Here is a 27,323-nt window from a genome sequence, read left to right as displayed (position 1 = left end):
TTCTATTTTTTAATTCACTATTTAAATCTCCTTATATTTCAAATTTTATTCTTTTTAATTTATTATATTTTATAATCTTATATATTATCTTTTAAAATATAGTACATTTTCACATAAATTAAAATATACATATTTGTATAAGTTTTTATTTTATTTTATATTATTTGTCTTTTAAAATAATACTTGTGATTTAGTCATACTATTTTTTTATCTGTATAAGATATTCATGTTATTTATTATAATATAGATAAAAAAAATATTATCAATAAAATCACATACATAAATATTTTAAAATGGAAAATACTATCATTTTATTTAATTATGTATCTTTATTACATAATTTAATTCTTTAAAAAAATTACATATATAATTAAATAAAATTAAATAAGAATAAAATACTATTATAATAAATAACAAGAATGTGTATACTTATATAAGTTTTATTTTTATTTTATATATTATATTTATACAATCTTATGTATTTTTATCGCATTATTATAAGTATACACATTCTTGTTATTTATTAAAATAATATTTTTATTCTTATTTAATTTTATTTAATTAGGTATGTAATTTTTTAAAGAATTAAACTATGTAATAAAGATACATAATTAAATAAAATGACAATATTTTTTACTTTTTAAAAATATCTATGCATGTGATTTATTGATAGTATTTTTTTTATCTATATTACAATAAATAACATGAATATCTTAACATAAAAAATACTATCGTTAAATCTCAAATATTGTTTTAAAAAATAAATATAATATATGAAATAAAAATAAAACTTATATAAATATACATATTCTAATTTATGTGAAAATAAAATTTAATCTTATATATTATATTTTAAAAGATAATATATAAGATTATAAAAACATAATAAATTTTAAAAAAAATAAAATTTAAAATATAAGAAGACTCATATAGTAAATTTTAAAATATAAAAGACTCAGATTGTAAATTAAAAAAAATAGAAAAACTGATTAGGTAAAATAAGTAAAATAAGGAGACAAATTTTGTAATTAAACCAAATATTTTAAAAAAAATTTAAAATAAAAAATATAAAACTTACAACCACCACCAAGGGGCCGAGAACCTTGTTCAGAACACTCTAACAAAAGTCTAAGAGAAACAAATCTCATAGTTCCAACATTTTCAATATTCTTTGTTATTGATCTCTAAGCCAATCTTGAGACCTTGATGTCAATTATAGTAATACAAATCAATAAATATCAAACCATTTCAATTCTCTTGGAATACCTCACCCAAACTCTACCACTATTTGTATTTTAGTTTTAGGTACAAGGTAAGAATAGATGCTCCTCGCATAATAAAGCAATACGAACTTAGTTGTCACTTAGACAAAATGTGAAATTTCCAAACCAATGGGTATCTTACACAATCGTGGTTTCTCATCATTCTTGTGGTAGTATTATGATGAAGTTTTTTCTTTCTTTTTTGCTAAATTGATAAAGGTTCATGTTACTTCGACGCGCTAATAAATTTCGAAACTCTGGCGTATAAAATCATAAATACAAAGGTAATGCCTATTAAGTTACATTGTTTGTCCTATAGAAACTTTCACTATTCCTTTTTTATAGATCACATTACAAATTTATCACTTAAATTGCTGGACCTAAGAGAAACGAATTAAGATTGATACATGGACCAGTAAATGCCTGCAATAAACCAGGGCTACCCAATGCTTTCACAGAAGGCAGCCTAGATGCTGTGCTAAAGTTGTCAATGATGGCAAAATGAGAGCTCAACGCCCTGAAATTTTAATGAAACTATGACTCATTCAGAGAAGCAAATATTCTATTTGTAACTGTTTTTTATTTCACTGGCTTATAAACTTATTTGACCAAAATAAAGATATTTCACTAATGAGCTTTATCTCATTACTTAAAAACATTTTCAGGCACTTTTCAAGATGCGTTTAAACTTCTATCTTATAGCTTTTCGTATTTATTTTTATTCTCAATGTAAAAAAAAAATCTTGTAATTTAAGAAAAACCCTCACCCTTACTTTCACAATATGCACACCCTCGTCACTACCACGAGACACTATGAACTTCAAAATTATTGGAACGTTAAAACCAAACTAGACCACCTTTTTCATAATTGGTGCACAAAACCAGTTTGAACCGGTATTTTTTATAAAAAAAATATTATTTTCAAAATTTAATCTAAAACATTTTTAAAATAAATAAAACACATTTCAGAAGGATTACACATAAGAATAAATTATTTTACCAATTATTATTAATTTTTTATCTTATAAATAATTTAATCATTTCTATTAATTTACAATTTTTTGTATCTTGATTTCTTATAATTTTATATTATATCAATTTACCTTAACCAGACCTTACCTGTATAACAGATTAATAGTTGACCCTTAATCAGACCTCTCTAGCTCCCGAAACTTTTTATCCCATTCGCGAGCTTCATACTCTTGCTCAAGTAAGTCCTTGTCAGTACTATACACAATTTGATCCTGTCCTATGACTGTCTTTTGGGCCATGTCCCGAGCACTGAAAAGCTGAAATCCAGAACAAAGAATTTCTCAGGGAGATTATGCCTGAGTAAAAGCAATCTTCTATCCAACTTATAAGTTCCATAGTTGAACTGAATATATGATAGTCATACAAACTTATGTGATCAAGTAAGCAGCTACCATCCAAAACAATATACAAATGAGATTGAAAGCACTAATATAATGATGGACAACTCATTCAGGGAATCATTTCAATTAAATGTTTACAAGGTCATTCAATTTACTAGGAATACTTACTTATACACTATAAAAAAATGGTAACATTTTTATAAAAAAGATAGCCAAGAGTTGTAAAAGTATATCAAGCAAGAAATGAGAGAAATGAAGATCTAAAACATTTCCTTGCTCCTTGTATATTTTTCCATACATAGACATGGTGGTTGTTGAAAATCAGAATATTACAAGAACATAATCTTTGATTTAGAAGAAACAAAATATCCTCTATTTATGTGTAATTAATGTAATTAACCTATATAAACACACATCCCCTGTGTGCTCTGGCACATAGTTTTCACTCAATTATCCCTTTGTTTCTCCTATTTTAACATGGTATCGAGAGCCTGATAGAGGGATCTTGAGAATCGTCCTTGCCCGCTAGAGTCACTGTCACTGGAGATAAATATTTTGTGAATCGTATACTATTCCGGTTTTCCTATCCTGCCACTATCTCTAACATCCCGGACGCTGACGAGCGCGGGGAGTGATCGCTAGTGCACAAGAGATGTGGCATGGACAAGGAGTGGCTCCCAGCAGGCTTCCAGCAGGAGGGATAAATGAATGAATCGAATACACATCCGAATGAGAGGGATCCAAAGGCTGCGCAGGGATAAGATTATGCAGTTGAGAATGATTTAAAGGAATTAATTGGTACTACCTATACCAATAAGATGCATCTACTTTTTGGTAACCATCACTTAAGAACTCCACAACTAATCATGTTTGGCTTTGAGCAATTTTGGGATGGATGACCTTCTGGGAAGTTTTCTTGGAAAGTGTGTGAATGAGGACAAAGAATGCTGAAAAGTTTCGTATTGATTTGTAAGGGCAATCCATGATCCTGAAAGTAGTTGGGGCATTACACTGTCTCTTTCTGGCATGTTTTCCGACATGTTTCCAAGCAGATTTTCCAACTGTTGCCGGCCATTGTCACTTGTCCCGTTCGCTCTCTGCTCGCCCTCCATTTTCCAACAAAGAACTTTCTTGTCGCCAGCAAGTTTTCCGGCCAACACCATGCAGATCTGAACCGCCTATCGCTGATCTACTAGTGCCATTGACAACGTATTGAAAGAAGTTGTGACACTTTTCATGTGCCTTTTAAATGCACCAAATAACACCCTCATTGGAAGCTTTTGCAGCGCACGAAGGCACATCCAGCCTGTGCTCTAGTTGGGCTACCAAAGTGAGGGTCGTCCCTACCAGCCACTCCTAACCCTGAAGTTTCATCCCCATCTGAGCTTGTTTGTGGGTATTTTCCTTTGTTAACCTAGGTTTTTTAAGGTAGTGTTTGGTTTGCGTTTTTGGTTCCTATCTCTCTCGACAAAAGCTTCCACTAGCCCCGTCTTCGTCCCAAATGCACTGGCCCCGATCTTTGTCCCAGATGCATTGGCCCTATCTATGTCCTAGGTGCACTAGTTTGAAGTTTAAATAATTTGGATCTCCAACATTTTTGGTTTGAAGCTTCCAAATGTGATTTCAAGAAACAGACCTTGCTATGCTTTCTCTCCTTGATGATGATTCCAGCTATCTGGCAAAGATATTTTTTATAGCAACTTTCTCTGACTTCTCCAACATCCCTAAGTTGTATTTCAAACTATTGTTTTTCATGGAGCTCAATTTTTATGTTTCTATCCATTTGTTGGGAATAAGTTTTTTTGGAACAAGCTGAGCTTAGTAAGCTTAAGCTTTTGGGGGAGTGTTGAAAATCAGAATATTATAATCCGATTCTATTAATAATAGTGGTTTATAGGAACATAATCTTTGATTTAGAGGAAACAGAATATCCTTTATTTATCTATAATTAATGTAATTAACATGTATAAACACAAATCCGCTATGCACTCTAACACATTTTTAACTCAATTATCCCTCTGTTTCTCCTATTTTAACAGTTGCATTGATAAACTTAAAGGAATATTCTCTTAAATTTTCTAGTAAATAAAAATCAATGGAGGGAGGCAATGCTATGCTTACTATATGATCAACATGACTTTCATAAATCATACCTTCTGCCTTAGTGAAGTGTCAGGTAATTCAAGAACTTGTGCACACTGCTGCCTAGCTTTGTTTCTCTTTTCAATATCAGCATTCTTTTTCCGAATAAAAAACCACCGAACAAGAGGAATTGCAAAGAAGGAACCAGCATAAATCTGCAAATATTACCATAGAATATGAGACAATGATGCTAAACCAATGCTAATAAATACAGTAACAAGATTTACCTTTCCTCATCCAGGAAATATTTAACGCTAATGGAAGTGCAAAGCAGTTGCCAAAGTATGAACACATTTTGATCTATAATTTTTATATTCTTCTATCCTTTCATTTTATCTCAAATTTAATTTAATGGCCACGACTCGAGGCAAGGCAAGTGAAGCAACAATAAAATGATATGTTGATCAACCCTTTTTTTATTTACTCAGTTTCTTCTCATCCTTTAGGATCATCTCATCTATTAAACTTCATATAGATCAAACCCACTTTATCAGGTTCACGGAGTGAAGCTTTGTTGCAAACTATTACTGTGATGCTGCAATATGTATGGGGTCTAGCCTTTCTATAATATAGAGGTTGAGTTATGGCTGGAATGTATATACCTTATCTAAGGGGTTACGGTTTTTACAAAGGATCAGGGTTTGAATTTGATGTAATTCAGGTAAATGCATTTTATTGGTCTCTTTTTTTTTTTTTGGAAGGCAAAAATAGTATTATTAATATATAAACCATACAGTACCAGAGGTACTGAGTGAAACAGATACAAAGCACTCAAGGTAAATGCATTTTATTGGTCTCTTTAATTACCCATTTGCTGCCTGGCTGTAAAAAGTTTTCCTTTTAGTCCCTATAGTTGTCATTTTTTTACCCTTTTAGTCTTTGTCATCTAAAGTCGCCTAATGCCGTTCGAGATGAACATGGATTTAATGAATCACATCACATTAATTTCAAAAAGCATAGTCGAAACTTGACGGCAAGGACTAAAAGGATAAAAAAATGGCAACTATAGGGGGACCAAAATAGGATGTTTTAAACTATAAGTACTAAAGAGGAAAGTTGTTGCAACTATAAGGACCAAGAGGGTAAGTAAACCCTTTTATTTATCATGTCTTCATAAGTTTTCTCCATCTTTCTAATTTTTTCTTCCTTCGTAAATTACATAGATATCAACAACCACATTAATGTGCATAGGAAGTATATCATTAAAGAAAACATAAGTTAAACCCAAATACTAATCATGAACTTATCATCTTAAATTTGCAGCAACAAATTGCCTTCAATTCTCAAAATTAGCAATATCATTATCCTCTATCAAATGCTCCTTCAAAAAGATAATTTGCAACTCCTTTTCCAATTCTTAGATAGATATTACATTTTATCTTTTGTTTCTTCCTTGTTAAACACTCTTCTCTGCTGTAATGCCTTTTCGTGTACTTGTTGCATTATATAAAGTCTCAGCTGAGTGAGAGAAACACTCCAGCTTTTCCAAATATTGTTCTCTAAAAATTTGAACAACTTAGTTGTTTGAAAATAGAAATACCGATCATTACCTGAAGAAGAGGAAATATGTCGGCTACAAATTTAATGAAGCTACTGGGTGCAACTGCCATATCTCTTTGGATCAACAAAAAAACAAAGTTAGGGCACTGAAATAACACAAGTGAAAAACTAATGTTCTAATGCATCATGTGAAGAGCATACTTCAACATGGTTCCAAGAATAATAACTCCAAACAGATTGAGGCCACCCAGGCCAATGACCATTGCTCTCTCTGGCGTGCCAGTTTTACTAAAATAGAACAAACACTAATGTTATGGTTTAATAAACATAGATGGATAACTACGACTAGGTCAGGAAAAATACAATAAAGAACCTGAATTGCCATTTTTTCTCCTTGAAAAACTTCTCAATTCCAACCCAATCTGCCCATCTCCTTCCAACATATTCTTTTCTCTTACTCTTTTGAGAAGCTGTCCTCTGCAAAGATGGAAACCTATACAGAATATTTCCCTGCATAACAACCAATCTGCAAGTATATATAAAAAGGGAAATAAGGGGGAAAATAATTCATAGAAGAAATCAATAAATACTTTATATTTTATACATGAGTGGCAGAAGGTATTGTTATAAATGAGCAGGAAATTAATGCCTTCTTTAAAAACAGAACAACTACTAACAATTGTATGTTATATCCTTAAAGAAATTAGGCAAGTTATGAATGCCAACTAGTGAGTGAAAACAAAGAACAATTCTAAGGACTAATATACAGAATCATCTTGTAAACATCATTTGAGAGGAAAATGAGGAAGGGCAGAAGTTATTGTCTCAGTATACCTCCTCATCAACATCAGGTTGACCATCAAATCGTAAGAGCACAGGTAAAATATAGGATTCATCATCCTGTAACCATCCAAAGATACAAAGGTAAAATTAGGAATAAGAACAGAGAATAACATTATATCAAAAAAGCTGGTTAAATATGTTTTGTCTATGTAAAATGAGCACATTTAGGTTTTGGTCCTTGTAAATGTGTTTAGATCATATTCACCCCTATAAAATCTAAAACCAATACTTGTGGTCCCTCCCATCATATGACATCGATTAATTGCTTATGTGTCTTAAAGGAAGGTCACATGACCATCTAGGTAGCACCCATTACCCAACAATGTGTATGCAGTGTCATGCAAACACGATACAATAAACTCTTCAAAATACTAGAACACACTTTTCTACTGCTTCACATGCTCAAAAGAGTAATACCACCAGAAAACAAGCTCTTGGATTGTTGATTCTGGAGCCTCAAATCACATGACTTGGGATATTAATGTATTTTGCAAATACACCACTAGGCTGATAAGGCTATTCTTTGCATAGCAAATGGAACCACTTCTAAAGTGATTCTGTAATTATTCTGGAGATAAGAACTCTTGAGTATGTTTCATATGTCCCTAAATTTGACAGCAACTTACTGTTAATCAGTAAGTTAACCAGGAAGTTAAAGTGTTACTAAATTTCTCCCAATATGGGAGCCTTAATGTCCCCATCCAACCTTAAAAGCAACATCATTTTCCTTAATTTACAGTGATTTTTTTATCAGCCCTTAATTTACAGTGATATAAACGTGCTGATAGAACTGGACCAGAAACAGAGGAAGAGAATGCGTATTATTATTATTATTATTATGGTGCTTCCAACACCCAAGGCAGAAAACAGATGAGTTTCGAGGTCTCACCATCCTCCACTTCCTAATTCTCACGTTCAAACTTCCCTCTAATTGACTATTTATAGTTTATTTACTAACTTAGCTATCCTAACTAGCAGGCAGCTAACATACACCTTTCCCCCATCTATCAATACCCCCTCCCCCCCTCTTCAAGGTGGACCTTGTCCTTTTTTTTTATCTGCAAAAATATTATATATTAGATAAGTTTCAGTACAAGTCGTACTATGATTTTTACAATCACCAATGAAGTCTCTAATGTGGAGGTTTGGTTCCCTAATACAAAACTAATCATGATGGATTAAAGAACCAAAACTATAAGTATATATTGGTGATCCCTATCTGTGGAGCTATTTTCCACTAATTACAAAACCCTTCTCTGATATGGCTCGACCATTGATGAAAAGGATTGTTGAATCCTTTTTCCAGGTTCCTCAACCAGCTCCAGCAAAAGAAAATGGCATCAACCAGTATCTTACTGGTGTTGGGGCTATCGTTTGAAAATATGATTCTGTTTCTATGGTTCCATATACTCCAAGTTAGTGCCACCCACCAACTTGTCCTTAAGGCCAAGTCGAGGAAAACAGCCTGCATTTCATAAGCAAGGGTCTCCTTCATCCTCTTCTTCCATAATCATCAATCTGAACTGTTTATTCTTACACACGAGCAGGATTATACTTTTCTTCACAGGTGAAACATTCTCCTTTCCTCATTTTCTCATTTACTTCAACGGGTGACAAATTATGGAAGGTTCTTCTACCTTGCCATCCACTGGATCCTGTTTTAGGAGCATTAGTAGGATCAGCTACCTTATTATTTACTGGTTGCCAATCCCTTACAAATTTCAGACTCGAATAACTGGGTTTCAGCAGATTATACCCCTGGCTATTACTCAAGGGTAACTTCCCTAAAACTTTGTCCTTATCCTCCACTCTTCGAGCCTTAACCATAGCTTCCATCAAGTTCTTTGGTTCATGAAACCTTACCTCAGTGCTAATCTCTTCCTTTAACCCCTTGAGGAACACTTCCACCAGAAATGGCTCCTCTAATCCCTTCACCATTCCAACGCACTTCTCAAATTGGCCTATGAATCCTTGTACTGTCTCTTCTTGTTCCAACACCAGTAGCGCTTGAAAAGGATTTCCCAGGCTAGAAGCTTGAAACCTTTGGGTGACAGCAATCTTGAGTCCATTCCAAGAATGGCTTGGATTCCAAGATTCCCACCATTGGAACCAACCCAGAGCTTCCCCATCCATCGCAACCATTACAGCCTACAGCTTTTAATCTTTGTCAACCAAACCATAGGATCATCACCATCGAATATGGGCATTTCCAAATTCCTCCACCGATTGCTGTCATGCGCTGCAATGCCCTCATCTCCTCCGCTCACGTCAACTGTGTGAACGTTCATAGCAGGAGATTTTTTCTCCCATGCCGCCGCCAACCATTGTATCATCCCTTCGATCGAACTCAATCGCAACTCCACTGCTTCGCGATTCTCTTCTATCGCTTTCTCCATGGCTCCCATCCGCATCTCCATTCTCGCGTTTGCCTTCGTCACCATTAACGATTCCACACTCCAAGATCGAAGCTCTGATACCAGTTGATAGAACTGGACCAGAAACAGAGGAAGAGAATGTGTATTATTATTATTATTATGGTGCTTCACCACCCTCCACTTCCTAATTCTCCCATTCTAACTTCCCTCTAATTGATTATTTATAGCTTCTTAACTAACTAACAGTTAGTTAACCTTGCTATCCTAACTAACTGACAGCTAACATACACCCTTCGCCCATCTATCATGTGCCTTCTCACGTTAACAATGTCACAGGCTTAAAGTGGTTCATAACATTCATAGATGATCACAGGGTTGCATGGGTATTCCTTATGATGTAACCAATACTGATTATTAGGGAATTACATATCAATCAGAATCATAAGTTTCTAAGTAACAATAAAATGATAAATACAAGAAAATGTAAAGATAAATCACAATTCATAAAATGAAGTCAAAAGTCGAGAAGATTTTTTAAATTTCCATAAAATGATCCAAACTCAGTTTCAAGCTGACATTCATGTCCTTACCAACAATGGGAAGGAGTTACTCCATAATTCCCTTGGTGATTACCACCTCAAGCATGGCATTGTGCACCAAACTTCATGTGTGAACTAACCACAGCAAAATGGGATTGCCAAAGGGTAGAATAGAATCTAGTGGAAGTTAGATCACTCATGCTATCAAATAATGTACCAAGTCATTTTTTGGGTGAAGCAGTCCTCTCCGTAGTTTACATAATAAACAGAATGCCTTCCAAAACCCCTCATCAAATCCTATTGTCCATATACCCAAACACTAAACTCCTTTCAAATCTTCCACCTAAAATCTTTGGATGTACAACATTTGTACATGACTATAAACCAAATTTAAGCAAATTAGAGTATTAGACTCTAAAGCCTTGAAATGCACTTGGGATACTCTCCAAACAAGAAGGATACAAGTGTTACTGCACTTCAAACAGAAAGTTCGACCATACCATGGATGTCATCTTTTTCGAAAACCAGCTCTTTTACCCCAGGGGTGGATTTCAGGGGGAGAGCAAGATTACTAGTGAATACCAACCTAGGGAGATTCTTAAACCAGCTCAATTGATTTCAACACCTGCTTTTGCTGAACCTGAACCAGGTCCTAAAATTCAATTTGTGACAGATTTAGCACAAGAACTAGGAGCAGAACCTGAATTTGAATCCACTAGTTTACCTGTTGCAGAAATTGAGAATGAATACAATGCTCCTGAAGATAAAGAGCTACAAGTCTACTCAAGAAAGAAGAAAACCTAAAAGGAGGCAGAAACCTGCACACTTCCAAGGCAAAACCAAGATTCTGACCAAAATTCAGAATTTGAAAATACTCACACTGGTTCTCCCTCAAATTTAATATACGATATTTCCAACATTAATGACCTGGACACACCTATTTCCTTGAGGAAAGGGGTGAGGTCACCCAATACCCAATTGGAAATCATGTGTCTTTTGAGAAGTTGTCGCAAGAATACAAAGCTTATGTCACCTCCTTGGACAGCACCAATATACCTCAAAACTTCCATGAAGCAATCCAAGTGGCAGGCTGCTGTTAAAGAACAAATCAAGGCTTTGGAGATGAATGAGACTTGGAAGCTCTCAAAATTGACAGAAGGAAATAAGCCAGATGAATGTAAGTGGATATTTTTGTCAAATACAATGTTGATGGTAGTGTCAGCAGGTACATGGCCTCCTTGGTGGCTAAGGGGTTCACCCAATCTTATGGGGTGGACTGTGAAGAAACGCCTACACTCATGGCAAAACTGAATTCAATTCAGATCCTCCTCTCCTAGTAAATATAGATTGAATCCTATACCAACAAGATATCAAGAATGCTAGTAGTGCAGAAGTTGAGTTCAAATCTATGCCCCATGGAATTTGTGAAGGAATGTGGTTACAAAGGATGCTTGAGGAGCTTAAGTTCCCAACTAATTATAACATGAGTTCATGAGTTTGTTATGCAAAGGAGAATTATTCCCTTCTTTCTGTTTTTAGCTATAGTGTTTATAGAGAGAATTATTCCCTTGATATTTAGTCCTAGATTAATTTATAGAATCAATCCCCTATTTCAATTTATACCTCCTCACCGTATCAGTTTCATATTAATTAAATATATTCGCTTCTCCACACATTTAATAGCAATAATAAGAAAATGTCACTCCCTAAAATAGTGGTAAGCCACTATACCATTGAACTATCCTAGACATTAATTACTTATAAACAGTTTCCAACATTTCCAATGAGAACAGGAATTTTCATGAATTCTTTAAACTTAGAAACCATTACTCTATGAAGGAAGCAATTACATAAGAATATAATAATCGTTTCAAGTCAACATTTAATAAAAACAGAAAATTGATATTAAGATGCTAATTTCAGTATCCATGAGCTAAAAAATAGAAAAATTGTTTCTTCATTTATATTACTGACAGCTGACAATGAAGCAAAAATCTGCTGAAATAATAGAATAAAAGCCAAAAAAATGAACATAAAATATGTTGTGAAAGTTCATCGTGTTCTATTCCAACTGAAATGTGCTACAAATAAGTAGGTTGGATAAATCCATGGGCAGAGCAACAAACTTATTTATGTCAATGCAAAATACAATTTTTTTATTCGACAAATATCCTTGTTAAACAAGAAACCATTACTCTATGAAGGAAGCAATTACATAAGAATATAATAATCGTTTCAAGTCAACATTTAATAAAAACAGAAAATTGATATTAAGATGCTAATTTCAGTATCCATGAGCTAAAAAATAGAAAAATTGTTTCTTCATTTATATTACTGACAGCTGACAATGAAGCAAAAATCTGCTGAAATAATAGAATAAAAGCCAAAAAAATGAACATAAAATATGTTGTGAAAGTTCATCGTGTTCTATTCCAACTGAAATGTGCTACAAATAAGTAGGTTGGATAAATCCATGGGCAGAGCAACAAACTTATTTATGTCAATGCAAAATACAATTTTTTTATTCGACAAATATCCTTGTTAAACAAGAAACCATTACTCTATGAAGGAAGCATTTACATAAGAATATAATAATCGTTTCAAGTCAACATTTAATAAAAACAGAAAATTGATATTAAGATGCTAATTTCAGTATCCATGAGCTAAAAAATAGAAAAATTGTTTCTTCATTTATATTACTGACAGCTGACAATGAAGCAAAAATCTGCTGAAATAATAGAATAAAAGCCAAAAAAATGAACATAAAATATGTTGTGAAAGTTCATCGTGTTCTATTCCAACTGAAATGTGCTACAAATAAGTAGGTTGGATAAATCCATGGGCAGAGCAACAAACTTATTTATGTCAATGCAAAATACAATTTTTTTATTCGACAAATATCCTTGTTAAACAAGAAACCATTACTCTATGAAGGAAGCATTTACATAAGAATATAATAATCGTTTCAAGTCAACATTTAATAAAAACAGAAAATTGATATTAAGATGCTAATTTCAGTATCCATGAGCTAAAAAATAGAAAAATTGTTTCTTCATTTATATTACTGACAGCTGACAATGAAGCAAAGATCTGATGAAATAATAGAATAAAAGCCAAAAAAATGTACATAAAATATGTTGTGAAAGTTCATCGTGTTCAATTCCAACTGAAATGTGCTACAAATAAGTAGGTTGGATAAATCCATGGGCAGAGCAACAAACTGATTTATGTCAATGCAAAATACAATTTTTTTATTCGATAAATATCCTTGTTAAACAAATAATACTATGTTATGTGCGTTGAATTTCTGCGTCCAGGAAAATGCCACTATTTTTAGCTTCCATTTATCATGTAAAATATGCATGTCTGTGCTTGTAGATGCAAAAGGCAGAAGTGCAGAACCAAACATATACTAAATTACCTTAATTCCCTCTGTGGAATCTATATCAAGATATGGAGCAAGTTCTTCAGCTGCAACAACGCCACCATTAGATGCTATGTATTGCCCAATCTATGCATAAGACAAGGAGACCAAAGGAAATAAACATGAAAAGATAATGGAAATTAAAAAAATTGCACAGCATTTTAACAAGAAACAAGTAATGTGGAAAATGGCACCAACTCAACTATGAAACAAAATATATAAAAAATAAAAAATAAAAATCATCAAAGGCAACGGACCACTGAATTCAGTCCTCAATTATTACCAACTTCCATCTCTCTTCTTCAATTCCTTGATTGGGATCACCATCTCCAAATACAAAGGAGAAGACCTACCAAAAAACATAAAATCCTTATCTTCATTTAGAAACAAAAAGGGACCCCCAGGGGGCAGGGGGGATGACATGTTATTTGCATCACACACCGATTCAATGAAGTTCATCTTGTCATCATCAGCTTGTAGCCTTCGCCTCCTATAATAATATGGATCCCAGTACCTTCCATGGTATAAAAAGAAATTATATGTCTCCAAACATTTCTCTCAAAGAAATGAGTTGCTTTTTATTTGCATAGAACTAGATACATGTGCTACAAACTGAGAATATAACTGGAGGAATGAAAATATAAATTCTATATAAAGTTAAAACAAAATCAATTCAACTTACCCAGTTCCCCTACACTTCCACATCAATCCGCATAGACTCAGAAAAATGTTAGGCCTATACTCCCTCCAGTCTCAAATATAAGAAAACAAAAACACCTATTTCTTGGTCTCGAATATAAGAAAATTGCAACTACTTTTACCTTATTTAATGTCACTATCTCTAAAATACCCTTCATTTAATTGAGGTGTTAGTTTCAATGACTCTTTTTTATTCATAATAACAAGTTACAATGAAGGGTAAGTTGGGAAAAAATTACTTTTTAATTGTGATTGAGACAATTAAATGTGGTTAACTAACTTTCTTAATTAGCATGAATCGGTTTTTTTCTCCTTATATTTCAAACCGGAGGGAGTATAGTATTCAACAGTGTTATATGGTCTGTTAATATCTCTCCCATACCACATTTTTGAACATCATTCCCAATTGTGGGTCGGGTTAGAAAAGCTGCTCTGATATCTGTTGTTCAGCTTTTATAAAGTTGTTCTTTGTTGTATCTACTTTGTACTTAGTAGACAGTAGGTGTACTCTTTGTACTCTCTTTTCTCCCTCTATAAATCATCTTTATATATATGCAAATCTGCTGAGTGGGTGACTCACTCAAGCTTTTCTTCAATCTAAAGTCTTCAAATTGGTATTAGAGTGGGTTCGATCTCGCTCACCTCACACCAAAATACATTCACATTCATGACTTGTACGCCAAAATGATAAATGGATTGGTTGAATGATTGAGTTCTTTACCATCTACTTAGAAACAAAATGGCTAACTTTTGTGGTGTGATTCTCTCTAGGTTCTTATCAGTTGATACTAGAGGTTTCCACCGTGTCTCTCAACTGCAAGCGAGTGATGCAGGTGGTGACATCGACATTTCAGTGTTCTCCTTGGTCTAGTTAAAGGGCTAGTGCACATAACCAACCCGCACGAGCTTTGGGGTTGCAGAGCATAGTGAGATGTTAGGATCCACTTGAAAGGTATGAAACTTGAGTCCCACATTGGAAGTATGAGATTCTAGTGTAGGGTTTATAAGGTCTTGGGCTCTCCTTCTCCAACTATAACAACTAGCTTTTGTGGTGTGGTTCTCCTAAGGTTCTTATCAAAATAAAGGGGGCAAAGTAACCTGATTTAACTACATTGCATCACCATGACCAATATTAAATATGTACAACCCTAATTTCTTTAAGCCAATCTTCCTTTTTTTTCCTCTTCTTTTATTTGCCTGTCTCTTGTCTTCCTTATCTTTTCTTTTCTTTTCTTTTTCTCAAGCATATGAAAACTTCATTAGCAACCAAAAGCACATAATTTTTCAAATTCTGAACCAAGAAGATAAATAATTGAGAAATTTTGTATAAAATGCAACTCATACACTATAAAAGAGAATTACCAGAATAAATCAACAGGGTTAAAGTAGAAAGTGAATCCTGAATCATATGACCTGCCTCCACGCCTTCCCCGATTGTCCTCTTCACTGTAATGAAACAACATTACTCCCTCATTCACATCACTAAATTTTTCAGGATAAATTATGATCATAGATATCAAAGTTACTTATGAAGTACCTTCTACTGCTAGTTACAAGAGCAATAATGGTAGTGTAAACAATAACAATGGATGCAATAAGCGCTGTCCCAAAAGAAACCCTTATCAAGTATTCTCCTGCGGCCTGTCAAAGCGAAAGCCATACAACAACCACCGTAAAGTGATAAAACATCATCAACACAAGTGTTAGCAGAGAAGACAATACCTTAGCCTTTTCAAAAAAGGGTTCAGCTTTAATCCTAAATGACTTGGCACCAAGCCTTGATCGATAATCTTTTGGAAATACATACAGAACGTCACCTTCCCCAGAAACCTGCAGAGACCACGGTGGCACATGAATAAATAAAGATAAAAAAGGGTAACATAAAGAAACGTACCTCTAAAAAGCCATCCGCATCAGCAGCAAGAGCTTGGAGAGCCTTCTGGGCCTGATTCAAGTTGAGGCCAGCTCTGCTAGCCACATCCCCAATGGTCACTCTCCCTCCACACCCATCCACCGCATCCATCGTTCGCTTTCTCACATCCGAAGGCAACTTGTCGCTTTCCACTGCGCCCCCCGGCCTCGCCACCAAAACCCTAGAATCCCATACTCTTTTCGGGACTCCTCCAATCACGCAAGGGAGTGATATTGGCTGCTTCGGGGTGAAGGAAAGTAGCCGCCGCGGTAGCCCACAAGTGGGGATCACAGTGATGCACGTAGACATGGACGCCATTTCAGTGTATAGACATGGAACGGAAGATAAAACGCTTTTGTTGTGCTGTGTGTGTGAGTGTCTGTCACACCTAAAATACCAAGGGTTGTAAATTTGTGAGATATTTAGGATCGTATTCTGAGGAAAACAAATAAATAAATAAAAAGTTTTATGGTTCACAATCGTGTGCTTCCAGCGAAAAGAAGCGGGAGCGGAAGGATGAGGCTCGTGTATTGACGCATTCGCCCTCTCCACTCCGAAACTTGTACTTGTAGTCTTGTGCAATTATGTAATACATCTAATCGCACTTCTTGTAACTCTAACCAAACAATTTTATTCTTTGGTCAAGTTTTTCTGAAGTTTTTTCTTTTAAGAAAGTTTAGTCAAGAGGAGTATTTTAAAAATACAAGTGATTTAATTTTTAAAAGAAAAATTATTTTTTTTAAAAAAAGAAGCTTAAATTTACTTTTTTTTCATTTTATAAATAGAGGCTTTTCATCTTTAGTCTTTAATATTTTTTGTCATTCTTGTTCCTATGTAATTATTTGGCAAATCCTACCAAACAAGTTCTAATTAAGGAGTTCTACAACCATAAACACACTTTCAAGCTACTTTTGAAATTGCTTCAAGAGAGGCCGTGGTTGAAATTGTAATTTCTTTGAAATATTCTCCATTGTCTCAAGCTTTTCTTAAAATCTAACAATTGGTTTTTTGTGATTTTTGTCTTAAATTAAACTAGACACAAAATGCAACGACTTTTCTATTGGAGCCTTTGTGAGATGAGTCCATTTTGAGGCTCATTCGTAACATGCAAAATGGTTTATTTATTGAGCATTTTGAGTTTGTCCGTGTGTAGTTTTTCTCAATTTTGTATTTTTGTGGTGACCATCTTGAAAATGTGTATAATGATCCTAAAACTAAAGAGAAAATCTTTTCAACTATGTATATGAAAAGAATTACAGACTTTACCTTTACCTTGAAATTGTAAAAGGCAAAGAAAAACAAGGTTGGTTTCTACACAAATGTTTTTGAAGTCCTAAAATGACCTCTAAAGAAAATTTTACTAGGAATGGTAGAAAACAAATTTTGGTAAAAAAGAAATTACCTTTTGAAAAGATATTTTTTAGAGGCAAGTGTAACACCTCAAATTCTCTTTTTTGAAATATTCATTTAAAATCGTTTAAATAATAAATATTACGAAATATGTGTCATTAAATTTAGTTTCTATTTCTAAGTTGATAAAATATCTCAATATATTTTTTCTTTTGAGAAAAGAAGGAACACATACACATACACACACATATATATATTGCACTTGTTTAAGACATGTTCGTGTAATTAAAATACTCATGAATAAAGGGTATTGTCATAATAATTTCTCTATTTAATAGCCATTTCGAAAGTTATTGCTATATTTCTTCCATCCTTATGAAATGTTATAGTAAAGTACAACTTATAAAGAATTAACTTGCACAAAATTAAATGATGATAAATCGAAAGAAATATGTAATCATACATACTAAGCCTCAATGGCCCTTAAGATATAAACATAGATGTACAGAAGTCATTTCAACTATTAGCAAGAAAGATAAAATGTCCACCACCTATCAAAATATTACAAGTATCACCAAAAGGATTAATACAATAAAATATCATGACACTTGAGTATAGAAATCTTCTCACCTCACATATACATCAAAAATGGAAAACAATCCTACACTTGGAGCAATCATTACCCAAGACCCACAAGCTACCTAGGACGAATTCATATCTTCAGAAGGTTCACTCTCATGTCCTGAGGAATTTCATTCCTCATCAGACAAAACCACCTTTCCCTCGAATATCTCTTCATTGTAAACACCCCAGTAGAAAGCGATCTCAGATGGCGTGAGATCCTCATAGTCGCTAAAATCTCCCACATCCTCGTAGACTTTGACGGTCGTATCCTGACAGAAGGCAAATCTAGTGGTCCACCCATTAGTATCATGCCCGAAGAATCGCTGCTAGAATCACAATGGCTTGCTCGACCGCTTGAATCCAAAGTAAGCATAATAGGAAATAACATGGTTAATGTCGCTTTGAGAAGTATGCTCGAAAGGGATGTGATATGTAACATGTGCCTCTATGGTTATTATTGCTATTTGGGGCTCATCTAACAACAAAAGTGGCGTCAGATGTAACAAAGTGCATGTGGAGGCATGCGTCTTCCTTATAATTGTAGCAGTATCTACTGATCCATGTGAACATCCTCCATGGATGCGCCATGACCTCCCCCTGAAATTGGTGGTTGCAAGGGTGAGTCCTTTGTTCCTCAAACGCCACAAATAATAAGCAATAACAGACAAAACTAAAACATATAATCTATGTAACCACCACATGTGATTATCTAAACAAACAACACTCTCACATCTTAAACGCATAACTATCACACTTATTTCACAATAAGGCCCAATCACTACCTGATAACGAATGTTGAATCATTCAAAAAAATTTACTAGGGAATTCTATAGCACAAGATTAACCTAGGTCGAACTCAGAAATATGATTTAATATGGTTCCTACATTCATTCACTTATAAACAGAAAGGGGGATTTTTGTGAAACAGTTTATAAGCAACTCTAAAAAAATGTGAAAACACATAACAAAATTGAAGAAAGAACAAAGCAGAACAAGAACAAAATACAATTCAAGATGAAAAGCATCAATCCAATACACCAAACCAATGCAAATAGAATTATCACAATTACTACGAATGATGTTCAATGTGAAAGTTCACTTAAATGCATTAGTGAAAGTTCAATCGAATCAAATCTCTAAATTGTTTGAAATCGCAAATTAGAATGGACAATCATCCAAACAATCTGTGATTAAATTTTGAAATTAGGAAATGAATCCATAACCTAATTCATTTTCAATCCTAAACATAATCACAATCATGAAAAATGAAAATAGGATTGAAGAGAAAGAAGAACATTCACAAAGAGTAGAAAACCAAACCAGGACTCAAATTCAACTTTGCTTGGAGTGGATCCTTAGATTGGTTAATTGTTTAACCTTCCATGATAATCATAAATGGAGAAACCACTAAATTTGTGAAAGAAAATGGTGAAACATAAGTGAAAAGATGAAGAAGAATGAAGAATAATTGAGAGAAAAAGAGAGAAAAAAGAAAGCTTGCACAACAAGTTTTGTATAAAATGAATTTCTAGTGTAGTTCTTTCTCCAAATGAAGTTCGATCATTAACTAACTATCTAACACTAATATATAAAGTGTTAGTAGCTAAATAACTACCTACCTACCTAACTAACTAACTAACTAAACTAATTACACAAAACAAAAGCCCAAACTTGCAGCCCAATTCTTCAAGTGCAGAGGTTCTGACTTCCAAGCTCAATTTGACCTTCGAGATGACAAAATTAACCAAAGCTTATTTGTAAAAAAAATTAAAGATCTTTTTCTTATCTTTCCAGGGACTACTCACACGTTCCATTTGGAGTTCTTTAGTGTCTTCTAGGCTTGCACAAGGCAGATAGGTCAAGTAAGCACAAAATCTAAAATTTAACTACAATTCTCAATTAAGCTCAATCATTTGCCTTAGACCAAAACCGAGTTAAGGTGAGAAAATAAGGGTCAAAGAGATTTCAATTGACCTAAGAAGAATAGAAAAATATTAAACTACAAATACTCAATCAAATTCCCCCACACTTTATCATTTGAACTCATGGGAAAAACTAAAAGAAAGATTAAGAAAAAGAAATCAAACTTAGAAAATAACCACACTAAAAGAAGGTATGAACAAGGTGTCGTAACCTACCCTCACGACGGGATGGTGAAGGCCAACGTAGATAGACCAAAGTGTTCATCTCCTAGGGAGAAAACGCGTGGAGTCGCCACCAACATTTATTCGAGGAAAACGTTAGAAAAACCAAAAAGAAGGTCTGCGAATTTTGAAAATAAGGGTTCGAGAGTTGTTTACGCATGGAGAAGGTATTAGAACCCCACACGCCCATCACAAGGGATGACGGCCTTTGATCGAGTATGTGCAACATGACTTCAAAATTATTTATTTTCCCTTTTTATGTTTCTTTATTTTTTGGGGTCGACAAGGGTGTTGCCCTTGCTCCTATGTATCCTTAGGTGCGACGAGGAATTCAGATCTACGTAGTTCTTTAAGTCTGAATGTTTATGTGTTAAATTGATTTTATGTTTTTGAAAGATTTATTTTAATTGCAAACAAAAAGTCGTTTAAGGCGTTGGACCTTGAAACGATGTTTTAAATTTTGAAAAGTGGAGAGAATCGTTAAGGTGTTGGACCTTGAAACGAACTCAAGTGATGTTTGATAAAAAAAGAAGTTAGTTATGAGTTGGTTTTATCTTGGTTTTGTTTATTAACTTTCATTCTCTTTAAAGACAACTTTACAATACTAATGATCAGTTAAGATTGAACTTTACAAAAAAAAACGAGATCGCCGATGATAGACGGAGGAAATGAATATGCACAAAACAACAATGGGGACCCCTAAGGGTGCATAGATCACATTCAAATCTTAAAAATAAAAACTAACCGACGGTCGCTCGAAGAACACAGAACAAGAAAATGACGTAGGGAATGATCGCGATCGCGATTCGGCAGCGCCTTGGCTTCGTTTCCTCTTTTTTCTTCTTCTTCTTTCTCTCTTCTCTCAATTCCCTCACCTTTTGAAACTTGGAACCCCTCCTCAGCCTCCCTAGCACGCCTATTTATAGGAAAATGGGCACTTGGGGCAATGGCAGCTCGCCCAGGCGAGCTGGTTCCTTCAGGCTGAAGTCTTCTGAGGGCCCAGGCGAGCCAAAAGACCCTTTTGCCCCTCCTTTTTGGTATCTTTCATGTTCTTGATCAAAACGTTGAACAATCTCTCATTTTGTGTAGTAACTGGCGTCGAACAATGCAGTTCGGCTAGCGAGAATCAAAACATTAGTGAACGATAGTCCCCGGACGAAATTAGGGTATAACAGTTGCCCCTCTTTACTTATCTTTTATTGGAAATAAAAGGGAAGTAAAGATAAGGACATTAATTTCGTTCGAGCGACCTTGCTATTCAACCGGGCAACTGGCGAAAACCAAGGAAGAAAAACTAGTAATCAAAAGGACATTGAAGTCCTATAAAACATAAAATGGAGGACATTGAAGTCCTACAAAGCAGAAGACATTTGATGTTTTTTTAAAGAATAGAAATAGAGGACATTGAGTCCTAAGAAGCACAAAGACAAGGACATTGAGTCCTATGAATGACAAAAGACGTTGAAGCCTTATAAAGGGTAAAAGATAAAAGACATTGAAGTCTTGTAAATGTAAATGAAGACATTGTAGTCTTTTGAAAGCGTAAATGACTAAAGACATTGAAGTCTTTGAAATGTAAATGAAGACGTTGTAGTCTTTTGAAAGCGTAAATGACTGAAGACATTGAAGTCTTTGAAATGTAAATGAAGACATTGAAATCTTTTGAAAGCGTAAATGACTGAAGACATTGAAGTCTTTGAAATGTAAATGAACACATTGTAGTCTTTTGAAAGCGTAAATGACTGAAGACATTGAAGTCTTTGAAATGTAAATGAAGACATTGTAGTCTTTTGAAAGTGTAAATGACTGAAGACATTGAAATCTTTGAAATGTAAATGAAGACTGTCGCAACATGCCCTTTTGGCGGGCGAGCGAGGCGAGGCTCACGGGTGCGCTTTCCAAAGGAGGAAAGATGCGCGGAGTCGCCACCAACGTTTATTTGTGGAGAACATCGGAAAAACCGAAGGAAACCGGTCAAAACGAAAATTCTAAGTTCGGGAGTTGTATTTACGTTTGAGGAAGGTATTAGCACCTCTCACGTTTGTCTCAAAGGACAACAGCCTCATTTTTTAGAATTGTGGAAATTGTGTTATCTTACCTTTTATTTCTTTTTATTTTTTTGAGGTCGACAAAAGCGGGGCTTTTGCTCCTACGTACCCTCCATCGAAGAGGAAATCAGACCTACGTAGTTCTTTCTTAAGGGTGAATCAAGCGATTCTTTTTACTTGAAAGCTGATCATTTTTAAGGTGTTGGACCTTAAAAATGATCCATTTACTTGATAAGGAAAACTAAAATGATAAACTTTCAAACCCCATTATGTGACCCTTTTTTTTTGTGGACGAGCTTGACTAGGCGAGTTGATTTTAGCCTTAGTTTCACTTTAGTTATAAGTCAATTCAATTAAGAATGAGAAATCTCAAAGAGAAAACGTCCGATTGATTCTTTCGCTTTATTTTACTAAAAGGTATTTTGATTATTATATTATTATTTTGCCTCTTTTTTTATTTCCAACGTGGTTACGGCACGACCGAACGGTCGGAATTCATTTTGACTGAAATTAACGGATATTACAAATCAAATGATCGGTGGAAATTTATTTTATTTTTTGATTAGGCGAGAAATGACTTAAATAAATGACTGAAGCATGTCAAAAGGGGGTACAGAAAGTAAATGAAAATGAGAATAAAAATACATGAAACAAAATGGGAACCACCACGGGTACATAGAATGAATTGAAAAGCTCGGTTTGAGGTACTTACCAGTTGAAGACTGAAGAAAACGAAGAACGAACGATGAATGTCGAAGAACGGTTGAAAATCTTCGCGTAATTACTCATGGAAACATTACGGAAGCGCCTCGGCTTGGATTTTCTTCACGAAAACAATTTTCCTCAGCAATTTCGAGAGAATAAGAAGTGCCAAGAAGGCTGAACCCCTTTCCTCTTCACTCCTTTCCCTATTCATAGCAAAATAGGCGAGGAGCTTGCCACCCAGCTCGCCCAGGCGAGCAAGGTTGCTTCCTCCAGAAGCAACCGCCTTCTGGAGGAAGAAACTAGAAGGCCCAAGTGGGCCTGATTGCTATTTGTACCCCCCTTTTTACTAAATACACCCCTTTTACTTTTTTTGGTAATTCTTTTTCCGTAACGTTACGAAACTTTACGAATTTCATAACGACACCTATTTTCTTTCCGTAAGGTTACGAATCCTCACGGATCACTTATTTACTCTTTTTTAGCTTTTGAAGAAGTTACGGAAACTCACGGATTGCGCAAAAACACCTCCTTTTGGTTTCCGCCACATTACGGAATTTCACGGATCGCGTAAGCCTGCTTCCTTTTGATTTCCGGCATGTCTCGGGACTTCACATATTGTGAAACAAAGGATGCCAAGTATCCCAAAGCGGCCGATCAAAGGTTGCATATCATCAAGTAATAATCCCCGGACGAAATTAGGGTGTGACAAAGACATTGTAGACTTATTGATGTGTCATCATTTTCTCATATTTCTTAACCCTTTTTGTCACCATTTTAATTACTGATTAGCCTTAATTATCAAATTAATTATGCAGTTTTATCATTCGGGCCTACTGGATTAATTTTGTGTTTTTAATTTAATTTCAAGATAATTATAAGCAATTGGACTTGAATCCGAAATTGGGCTTGGACTTGAAGAGAGCAGACAAATTTATTCTACCAAATCTTATCTTATCTAGATTTTATCTCATCTAGGTATTATTTCATCTAGATTTTATCTTATCATATCTAGATTTTATCTCATCTAAATATTATTTTATCTAGATCTTATCTTATCTTATCTAGATATTATTTCATCTAGATTTTGTCTTATCTTATCTTATCTTTTATTTTATTTATGGGATTGGACTTAAAACAGATTTGTAAGCTTTGGGGCTGAGAACTATATAACAGCATCAAGGTTCTAGTTTGAGGCTCTATCTCTCTTTTGCTTTTAGTTTTTTTTCATTTTGGAGAATAACTCTAGTTTTCTTCGTTTTCTACTACAATTTCGTTTTCTATTGATTAATGGAAGGCTAAGTCTCCAACGTTGTTTTCTCTTGAGGATCAAGCACAACTCTCTTTGAGGTTTTATTATTACTATTGAATTCTGATCAATTTTTCCTCTTCACCAATTACTCTGTATTTATTGCTATTAATCCATGCATGCTTAGTGCTTGATTAATTGTCTCTGCGCTTAATTTACGTTCATGCTTAATGATCAGTTTCGTTCATGATTAATTGGTGTATGTGTTGCTTAATCACATAATGAATGCCTTATGTTAAATTTTGCTTAGTAATTTAATTTAGGGTTGGATTAAGTGGTTGAACTGATAAAGGATAAATCCTCGTAACCTAGGATAAGAGACTTGCTTAATCACATAATGAATGTCTTATGTTAAATTTTGCTTAGTAATTTAATTTAGGGTTGGATTAAGTGGTTGAACTGATAAAGGATAACTCCTCGTAACCTAGGATAAGAGACTTGCTTGTGAATCAAGGGGAAACAACGTGTTTTAATTCTGATATTTTCTAATTCAAATTTACTTGCTGTTTAATTTACAAAAATAAACAACCCCCCCAATTCGTTACTGTTTTATTACTATCTATTATGAACGTTTGGTTGACCATTACTCATTGGGAAACGACCTAGGATCACTTCCTAGATACTTCATTTTTAATGTTTATTTGATTCGGGTATGGCCTCGATCAAATTTGGCGCTGTTGCTGGGGAACAGTGGGCCAAAGGTTCATAATAGTGTTTAGTTATCTTATTTTGTGTAGCGTTCTGTTTTGCATTTCAGTTGCATTCCCTGTTTAGTGACTGTTTTAGCGACGATTCAACGACTGATTCAGCCTTTTGTTTTGTTGTGAACAGTGCTAAACAATGATTAGCGACAGATTTTGAAATTTAATTAATGATTTTTCTTTTGATAGTTAGAGTTGTTATTTTTGGCTGAATTTTTGTGTGGTAGCTTCTTTTGATCCATATTTTGTGTGAAAAATACCAGGAGCACTTGGTGTGACATTATTTGAGAGAGACAAAAATTTTTGGAACTTGTTTTTAGCAAAACTTAAAACGGTCATAAATTTTGCTCCGGGTATCAAAATAACTATTATTATATATGCATTTGGGGTAGAAAAAAAATTTCTCATACTGTGGCAACCTGCTGAAGCCGGTTGGGGACTCCCAAACTCCAAAAATCAACCGTTTACTAAGTTTTTTTTTAAGTATTATTGTCTTATTTTTCTAAACTTTGCTTAGATAGTTTTCATAGTTAGACTTTGAATTTTTGTGCTATCTTTTCATGATTTTAGGGTGTTCCTCACAAAATTTCAGCTCATTTTGATATTGTTTGGTATAGATGTAGTTTTACCCCCTTGCTAGGTGCTTGTTGAGAAACACATTATTTGTTGCATATAGTGCATGACTAGGGGCAATCCAGGTGATTTACAACCCTTTGATCCTAAAATAGATAGAACCTTTCATAGATTAGTTAGGCATAGTGTGCATCTTGGTCATTCTTTGCATTTTGAGCATTTTGAGCATTCTGTTGATGGTGATTCTGAATATTCTGATTTTGAACATTCCACTACTAATTTTTATACTAAGAACACGGCTCAACTTCCACCTCATGAAAGGACTCATAGGGAGATGGCTGCACCTGATTTCACTTACGAAAGCTTGTGCATTCAATATCTTGATGAGGGTGTTCCATATGCTCTCAAGACTGGACTAATACATTTGCTGCCCAAGTTTCATGGTCTTGTAGGTGAAGATCCTCATAAGCATCTTAAGGAGTTCCATATTGTTTGTTCCACCATGAAGCCCCCTGATGTCCAAGAAGATCATATCTTTCTAAAGGCTTTTCCTTATTCTCTGGAGGGAGTGGCAAAAGATTGGCTATACTACCTTGCTCCCAGGTCCATTTTCAGTTGGGATGACCTTAAGAGGGTGTTCTTGGAGAAATTCTTCCCTGCATCTAGGACCACTACCATTAGAAAAGACATTTCAGGCATCAGGCAACTTAGTGGAGAAAGCTTGTATGAGTACTGGGAAAGATTCAAGAAATTGTGTGCAAGTTGTCCTCACCACCAGATTTCTGAGCAACTCCTTCTTCAATATTTCTATGAGGGACTTAGTGATGCAATCCTATCCCGCAAGGGCATTGGGTAGAAGACTCCAAGTAGATTGGGCTAGAGATCCAAGGGAAGGCCCTAGGGTTCTCATGAGCCTTAGGGTAGATTTCGAGCCCATGGGCTAAGTATGAGCACGCTTATCTTTGTAAATATTAGAATAGGTTTTTCCTTCGTTTGGGCCTTGTATTTTGGCCATTCTAGTAGTATAGGGTTTTAGCCTTGTATTTCGGGGCATTTTGAGTAGTCTTTGTAGTAAGGATTTTTTTTTTTGTATTTTCATGTTTTTTGTCATGGGGGTGAGCTTAGCTATTATAGGGGGTGTGTAGCTAAGTTCTAGCTTCTCATCTCAAGGAGGTGAGCTTAGCTATTAGAGAGGTATGTGTAGCTAAGCTCTAGCTTCTTTAGGAATCTTCTTAAGGAAGCTTCTCAAGGAGGTGAGCTTAGTTATGAGAGGGGTGTGTGTAGCTAAGCTCTAGCTTCTCAAGGAAGTTTTCTCAAAGAAGCTTCTCAAGGAAGTTTTCTCAAGAAAGCTTCTCAAGGAAGTTTTCTCAAGAAAGCTTCTCAAGGAAGCTACCTAGTCTATAAATAGAAGCATGTGTAACACTTGTTGTAACTTTGATGAATGAAAGTCTTATGAGATACACTTCAAAGTTCCACTTCTTTCCCTCTTTCATTCCTTCAATTTCGTGCTCCCCCCTTCTCTCTTTCTTTTCCTCCATTAAAGCATCCTCTTCAAGCTTCTTATCCAAGGCAATTCTTGGTGGTGAAGCTCCTTCTTCCTTGGCTTATTCCCTAGTGGATGGTGCCTCCCCTCTCCTCTTCTCCTTTGCCTTCCGCTGCATCTCCATGGTGAAAAATCACCATTGAAGGACCTCATTGAAGCTCAAAGATCCAGCCTCCATAGAAGCTCCACAAGCAAGCTTCCATCAAGTGGTAATCAGAGCACAAGAGCTTCAAGTAGGTGCTCTTTAAACCTCCATTAAT

General features: G+C 34.8%; 1 protein-coding gene and 1 non-coding gene across 2 annotated transcripts; both read right to left on the bottom strand.

Annotated features, from left to right (window-relative positions):
• Positions 1 to 1,509: 1,509 nt before the first annotated feature.
• On the bottom strand, positions 1,510 to 16,586 carry LOC100799827 (uncharacterized protein At5g03900, chloroplastic). The gene is made up of 14 exons (XM_003516761.5): positions 16,052 to 16,586; positions 15,880 to 15,987; positions 15,695 to 15,798; positions 15,520 to 15,603; positions 13,900 to 13,972; positions 13,742 to 13,807; positions 13,456 to 13,545; positions 7,112 to 7,177; positions 6,651 to 6,787; positions 6,479 to 6,565; positions 6,328 to 6,391; positions 4,789 to 4,932; positions 2,382 to 2,551; positions 1,510 to 1,779 (listed from the first exon to the last, which is right to left on the bottom strand). Exons 1-13 carry the CDS (start codon positions 16,385 to 16,387, stop codon positions 2,408 to 2,410), a joined length of 1,503 nt encoding a protein of 500 aa, XP_003516809.1. The 5' UTR covers positions 16,388 to 16,586; the 3' UTR covers positions 1,510 to 1,779; positions 2,382 to 2,407.
• Positions 16,587 to 26,193: 9,607 nt separating this feature from the next.
• Positions 26,194 to 26,300, bottom strand: LOC112998041 (small nucleolar RNA R71). Its single transcript, XR_003263063.1, has one exon. It is a non-coding gene; the product is annotated as a small nucleolar RNA R71 (small nucleolar RNA).
• Positions 26,301 to 27,323: the final 1,023 nt, after the last annotated feature.

Source organism: Glycine max, chromosome 1, assembly GCF_000004515.6.
Source record: "Glycine max cultivar Williams 82 chromosome 1, Glycine_max_v4.0, whole genome shotgun sequence".
NCBI lineage: Eukaryota > Viridiplantae > Streptophyta > Magnoliopsida > Fabales > Fabaceae > Glycine > Glycine max.
Note: the sequence above shows the minus strand (reverse complement) of the source record. Positions and strands in the feature narration are given on the sequence as shown.

Excerpts from the sequence above, each read along its gene's own strand:
- LOC100799827 (XM_003516761.5), bottom strand. The coding sequence starts at position 16,387 with ATGGCGTCCATGTCTACGTGCATCACTGTGATCCCCACTTGTGGGCTA. Across the intron at positions 15,604-15,694 it reads CTTGTAACTAGCAGTAGAAG|TGAAGAGGACAATCGGGGAA; the intron begins GTACTTCATAAG and ends GTTTCATTACAG. Across the intron at positions 4,933-6,327 it reads ACATATTTCCTCTTCTTCAG|ATTTATGCTGGTTCCTTCTT; the intron begins GTAATGATCGGT and ends TAATATTTGCAG.